This window comes from Tasmannia lanceolata, unplaced genomic scaffold (genome assembly GCF_043159265.1).
Source record: "Tasmannia lanceolata isolate RefF3 unplaced genomic scaffold, GAP_Taslan_0.1 ptg000023l, whole genome shotgun sequence".
Classification (NCBI taxonomy): Eukaryota; Viridiplantae; Streptophyta; class Magnoliopsida; order Canellales; family Winteraceae; genus Tasmannia; species Tasmannia lanceolata.
Window position 1 is genome coordinate 9,175,587 of NW_027518700.1, and position 15,508 is coordinate 9,191,094.

General features: G+C 37.7%; 1 protein-coding gene across 1 annotated transcript; it reads left to right on the top strand.

The window, feature by feature from the left end:
* Positions 1-5,163: 5,163 nt before the first annotated feature.
* On the top strand, positions 5,164-15,135 carry LOC143856757 (plasma membrane ATPase 4-like). The gene is made up of 16 exons (XM_077367030.1): positions 5,164-5,376; positions 7,485-7,604; positions 7,694-7,930; positions 8,431-9,192; positions 10,940-11,062; positions 11,170-11,274; positions 11,356-11,500; positions 11,565-11,729; positions 11,851-12,089; positions 12,196-12,228; positions 12,338-12,419; positions 12,509-12,669; positions 12,829-13,002; positions 13,992-14,174; positions 14,280-14,461; positions 14,780-15,135. The coding sequence occupies exons 1-16, from the start codon at positions 5,320-5,322 to the stop codon at positions 14,874-14,876; spliced, it is 2,865 nt and encodes a 954-aa protein (XP_077223145.1). The 5' UTR covers positions 5,164-5,319; the 3' UTR covers positions 14,877-15,135.
* The last annotated feature ends 373 nt before the right edge of the window (positions 15,136-15,508 follow it).

Below are 15,508 nucleotides of genomic sequence, written 5' to 3' on the forward strand. Positions count from 1 at the left end.
AAACAGGAACATATAATTTAGAAACTCTATTGAAAAACATTAAAATCATTTGCAGAAATGTAGATGCAAAAGACAAAATAAGAGATGAAAAATCATCTCAAGGGAGCCATTGGATCTATTCCTCAATTTATTTTACTCCCATTTTACGTAGAGAGAAATAGAGCCTTAAATGCAAACTTTCAATGGGCAACCCTTCTTCATGTCAGCAAACACGAGCTGGTCTGATACTTCTTAAGTTCACGCTGCATATGCCACAAACGAAACCACATGCATGAATCAGCCCACACCAAATGCTATATTGTAAGATGCATAATTTTATTCAAATGAGAAAACAAAATACCAGAGATCTGCTTCTTAGAATCTTATAACAGAAGAGAATTTTTTTTCCAGAATTTCTTGCTGTCCCATTTTTATGAGAATTTATATGATGCCCGACCGTCAAAATAGCAAGGGTTAGGTGACAAACCACCTCAGTGTTTTGACCAGATCAAAAATCAAGGCTAACCACCTAGCCCTTGTAAATTACCCGGTCGGCCATCATATAAACACTCTTGTTTTATTAATACATGAAAAGAAGTAACTTGAACAGCCACAGTTCAAGTTTTATCTAAAGAGACCTTCAATTTATAATGATATCCCACTAAATAACCCATAATCATATCATTTTTCCTCTAAATTGCGGAAACAAAAAAAAAAATGTTAAAGAAAAAAATTCCTAAAAAATGTTTTTCGTGCAATCCAAATAGGGATATAATCCAAACAGTGTCTTATGGGCTGTTTGGATGCATGGAAATTTTCTATTGATAATTGTTTTTCCATGGAAAATGAATTTTCTAGCCTATGTAAGCTCATCTTCTATGGAAATGTTTCCAAGATAAAATTTTCCCTATTTTCTAGGGGAAATCCAAAGCTAGTACACCATGAATCATTTTTCTATGGAATATTATTTGCTGTGAAATTAAAATTTTCCCTAGATCCAAACACCCGTTTAGAGGCTACTGGCGACCATGATTTGATAGTGGGGCTAACTCACCTTGTTTTTTTTATTGTTTAACAAGCTGTCAAAGGCTATTACAATTCCCAAAAGCTCTCAGCAGCCAACTAACAGTGTCAGACAAGGTGAGTTTGTCCCATTATCAAAACATGGCCGTGCCTATCAGTAGCCCCCTTAAAAATACTAGCCCCCTTAAAAATACGTGAATTCATATATGGAAAATGTTACCAGCACTACTATATTTTGATGATGGCACTCCTCACTTTATTAAAAGTACGGTATGCCCTGCACCATAGGATGATCTAAACCGTCCATTAGATGGCCACAGCCTAAATAGGTTGTGCCTCAAAAATCATTTCCATAGGCTTGACCTAACCCTCTATAGAACGGAGGGTTAGATTCAACCTATGGAAATAATTTTTGGGGCACAACCTATTTAGGCTATGGCCCATCTAATGTACGGTTTGGGTCATACTATGGTATGACTTTAATAAAGTGAGGAGTGCCCTCATCAAAATACAGTAGTGCTGATAACATTTCCCTTCATATATTTGTAAGGGGATTTGCTTGGGAATTTCACGGAAAGGCATTTCGCGACTGATTTCTGTTCACCAGGGTTTGTCTTATTCATTTAATTCATCTGAGGTTGCTGTTCCCTCATGCAAAAGTCAGCCGCGAAATGCCTTTTGGCCAAATTCCATAGCAAATCCCATTTAGATATATAATTTGTACATATTTGTTCAGAGAAATGTGGCAAATCGACTCAGACAAGTCCAACTCTCGTAGACTCAAGTTTTCCTCTGTTCCAATAATGGCACTCCACTCCTTACTCAGATTTTATATGGTGTAAGCCCTTATAGTCCCGTATTTTTCAAAAAGTACTGTACGGACCACATTATAGGATGATCCAAACCGTCCAATATTATATAAGAGGCTGTTGTTTTCATAACTTACCTTAGAATAAAATAAAATAATTAAATAAAAATTATAAAATTATAAAATTCATCTACTATCTTTGCCTTTGCCCCATGTTGTGAAGCATGTCCCCAGTTTTATTTACAATTAACAAAGATAGTCAATTTAAAATGATTTCGCTCTAAATACGTTATAATCATATCATTTTCCTCTAAATTGTGGAAATGAAAAAGTTTTCCACAATGGCGACCGGGCCATAACAAGTAGGCCATAAGGAAAATGGCGACCGGGCCATGAATATTGTAGGCCATAACAAGTCCAGCCTGGTGCTGATTATTCTGTGAAACAGAATATTGGAGATGGCATTATTTAATCTTTTAAACTTTAACACTCCCCCTCATATGTGAGGCCTCTTTTTTGGGTTGGCCTACGCCTGGCACATGTGGCCCCCCTTTTGGGTTGGCCATTACATATGGATCTATCGGGTCGATCGCCATGTGATGGAGAATTAGACCAATGTTTCCAATCATCAATCAGACAATCACACATGCCACATACAATAGATCGATAATGGCCGTTCTCGTTCATACGATGTGATTGTCTTGATACACTAGATAATGGCTGTTTTTTTACATCAAGATGAGACTGTCTTGCTACTAGATCTCTAAGGCCCTAATTGGTTTTGGAATAGCAATTGGTTGTCATAATCTAAAACAGAAACGGCCCATGTAATCATGATAATCACTCATGGAAAGAGGATATTTGGTAATTTTACTCTTAATTGTTAGAGAATTTTTAAAATTAAGCCGTTCTGAAAAAGGTTTTCAAAATAAAGTGTATTTTGTTTGTAAAGTGGCCGGTTGCTTTTGAAAAGAGAGAAATTATATGGTGTAAGGGCTTACAACAATAAGGCCTTTGTACGGTGGAAGTACCACCCTTGACATTTGATCCAACAACAGCTCCTCAAAAAGCTCAAAAAGTGAGTTGCTGTTGGATCAAATATTAAGGGCGGTACCCCTACCGTATTGTTGTAAGCCGTTACGCCATATAAAATCTCAAGAAAATATATGTAAAAGTGCTTTAGAAAGATAGTCCCGCATTGGAAACTCAAAAAGTTTGAGATGGGGTACATAATGCTTTACCTACTTCCCTCTTTTGCTTTGTTGCACAATGGGGTTTAGCCATAGGTCCGTGCACACCCTAGTGGTACTTGTTGGCGTATTTTGCACTTCGTAGGACACATTGAGTGGCTAGTGGATGATCGGGTTCAATGTGGACCGTTAGAAAGTGTCCTGTTGCGTCCCAACAATCAAGAGTCGATTGGTTGCAATCCACATCGATGATCTAGCTGTTATAGGGGATGATGGAGGTTTTACACAAACCAATAGTCACTCCATGATCGATCTGGACTGTTGAATCATGGATGGGCGCGATCTAACGGCCATAAGGTGCCTTGGAAAGGGTTTGTTTGAACAAAAGCTCTATAAATAGAGCATATTACAACCCTTGCAACAGAATTCGAAATCCACATTTGGAGATTTCCAAATGGCAAAATTCCAAAGCAACAGTTTCTTGGAAAGCTACATCTTTTTAGAAATTCTATTCTAGTGTACTGTTTTCTGCAGACACTAGTTCTCACATACTAGTTATCCAAAGGTGATTCAAGGTTTGTTTCCGCTTAGTGCTAAGCGTCAACAAACAATTAGTGTAGAAAACACCGGGCTTCACTCTATCTTGGAGACGAATTTGTGGTTCCCTTTGCACACTAACTGGTGAGGGCGAATATCGTCTTAATTATTTCATGACCTTTTATTGTTACAATTATCACTAAACTCATTCACATGGATCATCGACAAATATTAAACATGTATTATACGATTAATGTACTTTATATGATTGTTTATGTTAAGTATAAGAGCAGTCATCATTTTATAGTTTCTCACAAAATTCTTTATGCTTAAAAATTGAAGCCCCTTACGTCTCAAATAAGGCTTTATCCCTATTAACACTAAAATCCAAGTAGACATTTAAAGAGCAGGGATTTGCTAGGGACCATAACAGAAGGCATTTCATGTAACTGCAGTTGCATGAGAGTGCAGCAACCTCAGATGAATTAAATGAATAAGACAATCTGAGCACATGTGGTGCAACCTCAGACGAATTAAATGAATAAGTCAAAAGAAAGTGATTAATTTCTATCAAAAGAACACACTAATCCCATGCCAGTAGCATCAAACATATATTTTTCTCTACTAATGATGATAACCCTTATCTACAATTAATCCACCAACCCACTTCATTTTTCTCAATTGTTGATTTCCCCATAGTTAGCAAAACGTGATTCAAAAAAAAAAAAAAAAAAAAAAAAAAAAAAGGGACAGCAAAAATTCGAGTTTAATGCGGTATTGGTTCAAAAAAATGTAGTAAAATAACGGAAACACAAAAAAATGAGTTCAAAATTTTATCATTTACAAAATATGGTGGGGTAAAATTGAAAAGTTGGCCAGAAAAACGTGTTTAAAACATTTGCCTAAAAAAATACCGAGTTTTCTTCATCGTAGAAGTTTTAAACGTAGTAAAAAAACGGAAACACAAAAAAATGAGTTTAGAATTTTGTCATTTACAAAATACGGTGGAAGTAAAATTCAGAAGTTGGCCGAAAAAATGTGTTCAAAGGTTTTAAACGGAGTTTTAAACGGCACACCAATAGAACACAAAGACAGGGTTTAAAACGGAGTTTTGCTAACTATGGATTTCCCCAAATATGATTATGCTATAAAAAATATGATTCTGATTCTTAATTTTAAAATAAGTATTAGGAGAATAAAATAAAAATAAAAATAAAAAACATAATCTAATTTTTAATTCTAAAATGAGAATGGGGTGAGAAAAAAAGGAATTTTTTGAGCCGTGTGGTTCACTCTACTTCCTTGTTCCCAACGAGTTTAAAGTCCGAACACCTTTTCAAAAAAATGGGATGGTAACGACCGGTCATCATTCCATGAGAAGCCAATTTTCTTTTCTTTGCTCTATTATTGAGAAAAGAATCAGATTTTTAAGCCGGTGAAGTGCGAAGACTTTGGGTGAAGTGGGGTCCACCGAGGAATGCGAAGGTGGTTTCACTCTAGAGGTATTCATGACCGACACGTCACCGGTAAAAAGCCCATAAATAGCATATATTCTGAAGGTGAGGGTGGGGCCCACGAGTCCTAAGGGGAAGGAATATATGCGTGAAAGAAGGAACCAAAAATTCTTTCTCTCTCTCTCTCTCTAAGTTTGTGTTTTTGGAGGGAGAGAAAACCATGAAGAGTTCTTTAGTTTCTTTCCTTTCAAGACTCTGATTTTAGGGTATTTAGGGTTTGAAGGTTTTTTTTTTTTTTTTTCTTCTGTGATTTTCTCCTGGTGAGAAGATGGGAAGTGCTAAGGCGATCAGTCTCGAGGAGATTAGAAATGAGTCAGTTGATCTGGTAAGTGATCTTGCTGTTATAGTTGTAGATTCTCTGTTTCTCAGTCTGTTTTGATTTTTTGCTTCTGTTTCTCTGAATCTCAGGATTTTCGTGTATTTTTTTGTTTTTTTTTTCTATCTCTATTCATTATCTCCTTTAATTTTTCTCTTTTTAAAAGTCGATTTTTTTCTTTAATTTTTCCTTGACTTGCATCCTCATGAAGATCTGGTCTATCTCTTTTGATCTAATTTTTTCTCTTAAAATTTTCTCATATTTTTATCCGCGCGTTCGATAAGATTCCAATTTCCACCATTTCTGTAATGGCGGAAAGATCTTATTCATCTCCTCCGTCTTTGATTTCTCCTTTGATTTCGCTCAAATCAAGCATAAACCTAAATTTCCTCTTTCTCTTATTCCCTATCTTCCTTGCAAATCTGGAAAATTCTCCATTTATAGAAAAAAATACCCCTCTCTCTCTCTCTCTCTCTCTTAATTTGATAGAGTGGGGAAACATTGTACCTTTCCTAGAATGCAGTCTTTTGCTTTTTAATAGAAGGTGCTTTACTCGAGGGACGATAATTAGGGAGAACAGAGATAAATGGAGCAATGATAAATTCGCACCCCCTTTAGGATAATTCGATCCCCTTTACAGAAGGATATGTGGTAGACATTTTTAACGCTTTTTAAAGTGGAGGGGTGCGAGTTATCCTTAAGTGGGTGCGAATTTGTCATTGTGATGATAAATTCCAAATTCGCACCCTTTAAACGTCAAATAGCAGTAAAGTCTGCCACATACCCTTCTTTTTTAGGCTTTTTGACGACAGTTCAGGGTAAAGGGGTGCGAATTATCTTCTAGTGGGTGCGAATTTATTATCTCCCTTCATTTATTTAAGACGTCTCCGTCTCAAACTCGCCCGGTTTTGGCCTTCCCTTTTTTCTGTTTTGGGATTTGGGGGTACTTTTATCGTACTCACCTTTTCTCTGTTTTTCTTCTCTTTATAAAAACTGTGTTTTTTTTGGGTCTCGGAGTGGAATTCCTCATTTTTTTAAAACTCTGGAAATGATTAGAAAATGGCAAAAAATGGCTTCTCCTAACTAATTGACAAAGGAGTACGGAGATTTCTTCATCAAATGACCAGTATGCCCTTGGCCCACTATTCTTACTACTTATTCCGAGAATTTATATGATGGGTGGCCGTGAAAACACGTGAAGTCTAAAAAAATAGGTAAATAGGTTGTGCCCCAAAAATCAGTTCCATACCCGACTCGGTATTGTTAAAAAAAGAGAGGAAGCATAACCAAGTCAAGATGATACGGATCAACCCCGTCGCCTATTGTCACTAAGAAACTGAAAGAAACTTCAGAAACGGAAGAAAGGGGGGAAAGTGAGGAAGAAACAGATGTTGATCTGTAGAAGATTCCAGAAATGATTTTTGAAAATCTCCATATTCAGATCGGAGGGTTAGGATCATCCTATGGACATGATTTTTGGGGGTTGTGCCTAAACAGATGAACGGTTTGGATCATAAAAAAAAGTGGGACGTACCAACTTTTTTAGACTTCACGTGTTTTCACGGCCACCCATCATATAAATTCTCACTTATTCCATCCTTGTTGGATTAACGGTTTTTTTTGTAATTTGGTTGAAAACGGCCAAAATTCTGTTGCTATTATTTTTTTGGGCAGTGATAAATTCACCCCTTCTATGTATGAACTCACCCATATTTTTCAAAACCGCCGGTACAGCACATATCATAGGATGATCCAAACCGTCCATTTGATGGGCCGTAAGTAAATAGGTTGTGCCCAAAAATTCATTACCATAGGATGATTCTAACCCTCCGATCTAAAGAAGGAAACTTCTATAGATCGGACGGTTGGGATCTCATCCTATGGAAATGATTTTGGGAGCACAACTTACTTCAATTGTGGCCCATCAAATGGACTGGTTGGATCATCCTATGGTATGGGCTGTACCGTCCATTTTAAAAAATAGGGGTGAATTCATACATAGACGGGGTGAATTTATCACCGCTCTTTGTTTTTTCTTTTTTTTGGTTTCATTTGATATGGGTTTAAAGAGTTGAGTACTGTCAAGGGAACTGAGCCTTTGATTATGGTGTATTCAGGAACGGATTCCAATCGAAGAAGTGTTCGAGCAGCTCAAATGTACCAAAGAAGGTTTATCATCAGAGGAAGGAGCCCAAAGGCTTCAGATCTTTGGACCCAACAAGCTAGAAGAGAAAAAAGTTTGTTTCAACCGCTCTTTTTCATCTAGGTTATTTTAACAATGTTTTATTTCAGGTTTCTAAAGTTTACCTACAAATGAAATTTACAGGAGAGCAAGATCCTCAAATTTTTGGGTTTTATGTGGAACCCCCTCTCATGGGTCATGGAACTGGCCGCTTTGATGGCCATTTGCTTAGCAAATGGAGATGGGAAACCTCCAGATTGGCAGGATTTTATTGGAATCGTTGTGCTTCTGGTAATCAACTCCACTATCAGTTTTATCGAAGAAAATAATGCTGGCAATGCAGCAGCAGCTCTTATGGCTGGTCTTGCTCCAAAAACTAAGGTAAGAAAACGTTTAGAAATTTGAATTTTGAAATTCGGTTATACCCTTTTCATGATCATGCTGTTCAATATCCAAATGGGTTTTTCTTCTGTTAACGTATAATTTTTGTTAGAAATTGGGATTTTGAAATTCTGTTATACCCTTTTCATGATTATGCTATGCAATATCCATTGGTTTTTTTCTTCTGTTAGCATATTATTTTTATTAGAAATTGGGATAATCAAATTCGATTATACCCTTTTCATGAGCATGCTATTCAATGTCCAAATGGGTTTTTCTTCTGTTGACATATAATATTTATTGGAAGTTGGGATTTTGAAATTCGATTCTACCCTTTTCATGATCATGCCATTTAATGTCCAAATGGGTTTTTCTTCTGTTTAACATAGAAATTGGGATTTTGAAATTCGATTATACCCTTTTCATGATCATGTTATTCAATATCCAAATGGGTTTTTCTTCTGTTAACATATAATTTTTATTATTTGTATTATATCTAGGTTCTTAGAGACGGTAAATGGACAGAGCAGGACGCATCTATTCTAGTTCCAGGAGACATTGTAAGCATCAAATTGGGAGATATTGTCCCTGCGGATGCCCGTCTTCTCGAAGGTGATCCATTGAAGATTGATCAATCTGCTTTGACTGGAGAATCCCTCCCTGTCACGAAGAACCCTGGGGATGAAGTGTTTTCGGGTTCCACTTGCAAGCAGGGTGAACTTGAAGCTGTTGTCATTGCCACTGGGGTTCACACCTTCTTTGGAAAGGCAGCCCATTTGGTAGACAGCACTAACCAGGTTGGGCATTTCCAGAAGGTTCTTACCGCCATTGGTAATTTCTGTATCTGCTCCATTGCAATTGGCATGGCTGTTGAGGTCATCGTCATGTACCCAATTCAACACCGCAAGTATAGAGATGGGATTGACAATCTTCTGGTCCTTTTGATCGGAGGGATACCTATTGCGATGCCTACTGTTTTGTCTGTGACTATGGCTATTGGGTCCCACAGGCTCTCTGAGCAGGGAGCGATCACCAAGAGAATGACCGCAATTGAGGAGATGGCTGGAATGGACGTGCTCTGTAGCGATAAAACTGGGACTCTAACCCTTAACAAGCTAAGTATTGACACCAATCTGATTGAGGTGTTTGCGAAAGGTGTGGACAGAGAGCATGTTATCCTGCTTGCTGCAAGAGCATCAAGGACTGAAAATCAGGATGCAATTGATGCTGCCATGGTTGGGATGCTTGCTGATCCAAAAGAGGTATATCACAATCCTTATGCTTGGTTATTCAGTTACTTCTTTGCTTGAAATCTGAAAATTAACTACAGAAAAGGTATACTAAATTATACAGAGGATATAAAGCTTTTAAGACTAGCATTTGTAGATAACTAGGAGGCATAGCAGTTTGTGGCACCAGAAATTAGCACAAAGACTTCATGGGAGTTCCCAAAGTGATAAAGCACCAGAATCCATTAGTTAAATTGAGAAAATTTTGCTTCTGTTTCCTTTACACTGGAAAACAATGGCGGTCTTGCTTCCTCCATCTTATTATATTTTCATTATTTGGTAAGCGTATTGAACTTTTTTGAAGAGAAAAGTTCAATGAAGAAGGCAGAGAAGATCTATGATGGACATGAGAAGAAGATACATTTAGAAAAGGGACTAGGGCAAACCAAGCATTAAGAAAACCCTGTATTGAGGATGGTCCTACTCATTTATCTTAAAAAATTCTTTGAAATGAATATGGGGTTAAAATATGGAGGCAATACCTTAACATGTGAGCTTACCAGCTGCTTTGTAAACTTATGGGATAAGTGAGCTATGGTGTAATTAAGGGGTCGAAGAAGCCTCTTAGGTTTGTACACTGCTTCATGAACTGCCCATGGATGACTTGCTTGGTTAGAAGATACATTTAGAAAAGGGACTAGGGCAAACCAAGCCTTAAGAAAACCCTGTATTGAGGATGGTCCTACTCATTTATCTTAAAAAATTCTTTGAAATGAATATGGGGTTAAAATATGGAGGCAATACCTTAACATGTGAGCTTACCAGCTGCTTTGTAAACTTATGGGATAAGTGAGCTATGGTGTAATTAAGGGGTCGAAGAAGCCTCTTAGGTTTGTACACTGCTTCATGAACTGCCCATGGATGACTTGCTTGGTTAGGGAAGATGTTGACAACAAGTAGTTTCTTATTCAATCCATTGATAATTCCATTGCAAGTTAATAGCTAGGAAAGCTCCACTCCTTTCATAAAGGCAAGAAATTCTGCCTAAGTGTTGGAAGAAATTTCAACATGGCATGAAAAGCCAAGAAAAATTGAGGGCAGCACCCGTATTAGCTGTTTGCCTTTGGAAACAATATCAAGATTAAGCTTGATCAATTGACGTAAACTTTGATAATTTTGGGTACTTAATTAAAGGGTATTTTTTTATGATACACCAAGCTTAGTAGCAACTTCAAATCAGAATTTATCCCTTAATTTTGCAACAGTCTTTGCCACTTTCTAACAATTTATGAATTATTTTTCATTTGATATTAAAAAGAACACAGATCATAATACTTGTAACCTATGATAATAGGATGCTTCTAGAGGCCCAATATACCTGTCCAACATGACGTGATACTTGGATGCTTTTGTTGGTCAAATGATTTTGTCTTTCTTTCAAACATGTTCCTCTTTATTCGACTTAGCTATCATGTTTTTTGCACGTTAGGATCCTATATTTGCAATTATAACTTTACGTATATGAGTCATACAAACGCTAATTTAAATATATAAGTAATTCTATCGTCCAAGTTAAATCTAGTTAAGTTTTAGATATTTTATTTATAGATGCCTTGTGTCTTATCCCATGACATAAAGTATCTATATCTGTGTCCAAGATTTTGGAAAATCCAAGCATATTCATTCTTGTGTCCATGTTTGTATATGTATCTGTATAGTGTATTCATACCTAGGTATCATAGCTTGTAACAATGTTGATATAGTTTGCTGATCTGTACAGGCAAGAGCTGGTATAAGAGAGGTGCATTTTCTGCCTTTTAACCCAGTGGACAAGAGAACTGCTCTCACTTACATAGATGCAGATGGCAGCTGGCACCGTGTTAGCAAAGGTGCCCCTGAGCAGGTATGTTGTACTTTTGTTTTATCTCTTTATTTTCATGGTAGGGATGGTATGCATTTTGCACCTGTATGTATTATAGTTCACTGGTTTTAAATGTTCTCCACAAACAGATATTGAACCTTTGCAACTGCAAAGAGGATGTTAGGAACAAGGTTCACTCCGTGATCGACAAGTTTGCAGAGCGTGGGCTTCGATCATTGGCTGTTGGAAGACAGGTTAGTGATACTAAATGTTGAATATTTCTTTCCTTCTGTGTGAATGCCCTCATATCATTACTCCTTTTATCTTTTTGACAGGAAGTGCCCGAGCAAACAAAGGAGAGTCCAGGGGGACCGTGGGAATTTGTTGGTCTGTTGCCACTTTTCGATCCCCCTAGGCATGACAGTGCTGAAACTATCCGCAGGGCTCTCAATCTTGGCGTGAACGTGAAGATGATCACAGGTAAGTTGGATCTTCTTTTTCCTTGCATTACCATTTTGATGATCCCTTCTTTTCATATTTACAGGGGATCAACTTGCCATTGGTAAGGAGACCGGCCGAAGGCTTGGAATGGGAACAAACATGTATCCTTCATCTTCATTACTTGGCCAACACAAGGATGCATCCATTGCCTCCCTTCCTGTTGATGAATTGATCGAGAAGGCTGATGGATTTGCGGGAGTTTTTCCAGGTGGGTTTGATCTTATATTATATTTCTCTGACATTCCATAGTGCAGTTTCCTTCTTAGCTTTTATGATCGGTAAAACCTTATGTCCTTACGGCTTAGATGGGTTTGGTTTTTGTGAAACAGAGCATAAATATGAAATTGTGAAGAGATTACAAGAGAGAAAGCACATCTGTGGAATGACAGGAGATGGTGTTAATGATGCCCCTGCTTTGAAGAAAGCCGATATTGGTATTGCTGTTGCAGATGCCACAGATGCCGCAAGAAGTGCTTCTGACATAGTCCTCACAGAACCTGGACTCAGTGTCATCATCAGTGCTGTTCTAACCAGTAGAGCTATTTTCCAAAGGATGAAAAACTACACTGTATTATTCTATCTATTCATGCTATCATTTTCAAAAGGTCCCATAATCTTTCTTTCAATTTTGACCACTAACTAACTGTTCTCCATTTGATCTGTTTGATGTTCAGATATATGCAGTCTCCATCACCATTCGTATTGTTGTAAGTGACAACCATCATCCTCTGTCTTAATTAATTTATTCTAATTTTGGTATGGATATTTTTGTTTCCCATTTCTTTGTTTGCGATTTCTTTGTTTGCGATCTTGTAGCTTGGTTTTATGCTTATCGCTCTGATCTGGAGGTTTGATTTCTCTCCGTTTATGGTGTTGATTATCGCCATACTAAATGATGGTGAGCTGCTTTTAACTAATATGATGCCTCTTGAATTTGTCCATTACAATTGGATTGAGTTAGTTTCCATTCAATGGCATTGGCTCCAGGAACTATCATGACTATCTCAAAGGATAGAGTGAAGCCGTCTCCCATGCCAGACAGTTGGAAACTGAAAGAGATTTTTGCAACTGGTGTGGTCCTAGGAGGTTATTTGGCATTGATGACAGTCATCTTCTTCTGGGCTATGCACGATACTGACTTCTTCTCGGTAATTTTTTCCAAGAAAGATTTAAGTTTATGCTAAACATTCTTTTTATTTCTGCTCATACTGGGACTTCCATACATTTTAACCGTTTTTCGTAGGCTTCTTTGGATTTGGATTCCTCTAAAGGCCTACTATCTGATACTTTGTGTTCTTCTTATGCAGGATAAATTCGGCGTTCGATCATTGAGGGAAAGAGACAGTGAAATGATGGCTGCCTTATACCTGCAAGTGAGTATCGTGAGCCAAGCCCTCATCTTCGTCACCCGATCTCGCAGCTGGTCCTTTGTTGAACGCCCCGGGCTCCTCTTGCTCACTGCCTTCATTGTGGCACAGCTGGTAAATTTCTACTCATTTTAATTCACAGATTGCATCGATGATTCTGAAACACCTCTGGTAGTGCATTTGGTCTTTCAACAAGCTAAACTCCAATAAAGGCCACTTTCATCTCAGTGCTGCTTAGTCTTTTAACAATGTAGCAGCTCCCCATTTAAAAAGGTAGAAGAGGAAAGTTCTTTTAAAATGATTACAGTTAAATATTTATTAGAAATATAGTAGGAGTTGAGGTATGCCTTCTTATTTTAGTTTTCTGTCGCAATAAAGTCTAGCTTACCTAGCAAAAGAATTTATAAGTATCAGACAGTCGAGGTTCATGGAAACCCCAAGACAAATACATCAGAGTACATCTAACACCACCATCTCTCGACTTCTCAGAACATTTCTTTTTCACTTTTAAATATTGGAACTCCTTTGAAAACCTATTACACTACATCCTTAAGCCAAATACAAAGTTACTAAAGCATAAACTTTTCTGCATGCTGGTTGACTATTTTGAGTTAGAGCGACCAATGCTTTCTATCTGTTCTTCACATTACAAATCTTAATCCAGAATAGCATCCTTTCCTGTTTGAACTAGATTACTGTCATTCAGGTGCTCATTTTCCTTAGCATGGTCATCGCTGATGTTAAACATTTACAACATACTGATGATCTCATGGTTGAGCTCTAGCTCCATCTGCCTGAATCGGATTTTATCCTGCATTTCTCGACCTTTAGTTGTTGGCAGAGGGTAAGAACTATTCAGCTGATTGGCAGACAGATAACAGTCACCACAAAAATTCTTTTTATTTTTTGAAAAATTATTCATTTTATTAATGAAACAATGCCCCATAATATAACAAAAAGGGACAAAGCACCCCACAAAGGGAATGGAGCTGGAGCTAGTTTATCTTCTTGATCATTTTCTGACCGCTTCATATGAATGAACTCCGAGCAAACAATCAAGCGAAGGTCACCGCAATCATTCTATCCACTCTTTTTTTTTTCAGGTGGCAACTCTCATAGCTGTTTATGCCAACTGGGGTTTTGCAAGGATAGAAGGAATGGGTTGGGGTTGGGCTGGAGTCATCTGGCTTTACAGCGTGGTATTCTATTTCCCTCTCGATTGGATCAAATTTGCTGTCCGCTACATTCTAAGTGGAAAGGCATGGGATACTCTGCTAGAGAGAAGGGTATATTATTTGATCCGAGAATATGTTGCACCATTTCAATTATGTCATTTAAACTTAAAATTATATATTCCAAATTTCTCTCAACTCTGTTGTGCCGTTCTTTAGGTCGCCTTTACTAGCAAAAAGGATTACGGGAGAGAGGAAAGGGAAGCACGATGGGCTCTTACCCAGAGAACATTACATGGTCTTCAACCTCCTGAAACTTCAAACCTCTTCTCTGACAAGAGCAGTTACAGGGAGTTATCTGAGATTGCTGAGCAGGCCAAGAGGCGAGCCGAGGTTGCAAGGTAATGTGCATCACATTATCCAAATCATTACAATGCTGTTTAATTAATGCTACTGATATTGGCACTACCATGTTTTAATAATTGCACAAACACGGCTTGTCTTTTCTTTCTTAATTGGCTTCTGAGAGCTTTTTGGGAACTGTAAAAAACATTTGACAGCTGTTTAAAAAAAGAAAAGACAAGTTGGGTTTGTGCAATTATTAAAACATGGTAGTGCAAACATCAGTAGCCTTGATTAAACTTCATAAAATCCTTTTGGCATGTAATATTCAAGAAAATTGGTGGAATCACTTGACAAGAAGGTTTTGATTGTTGCAGGCTTCGTGAGCTGCACACGCTCAAGGGACATGTCGAGTCCGTAGTGAAGCTGAAGGGGCTTGATATCGATACTATTCAGCAGCATTATACGGTGTAGTAAACATACAAACATATGAAGGAACTTAGCAAGAAGTCTAATTGTGACCTGTACACAGAAATCTTATGAGAATTGAAACTCTTAACTAGTTGCAAGAAGGAAAACTCTGACTAGTTAGAATGTTTTCTAGATGCCCCATTGCTGCAATTTTTATCAGTTTCCTTTTCATTTTCATTGAGGGGAAAATGGGCTCCCTGGTTTCTTTTCACAATGTAGGAACAAAATAACATCAATCCATCTTTCTTTCCTGTTTTTTCAATCTTGATTGCTTAGGGCATGTTCTTCAACATTTCTCATTCTCTGTTTCAACTAGCGGGCGGAACAGAACAGAATCGCTTGGAGCCGAGAATCTGCCTGTTTTAGCTGCTGGGAAATTTGGATAGGGGCAGAATGCGCCAGGTTTGGTGAATGTCATTCTCTTGTTTTCATTCTGTGCAGTGAAAAATGGGCGAAAACACTGCCCGGTAGAGTTAAAGAACACAATCCTCCTTAATATCGAATGGCCTGTAAGTAGGGGTGTAAACAGATCGAATTCGGAGCGGATATGGCTATATCCGAATTCGATTACAGTATACACCATCCGAATTCGGATTCGGATTCGGTTTGACGGATATTTAATATCTATTACCGAA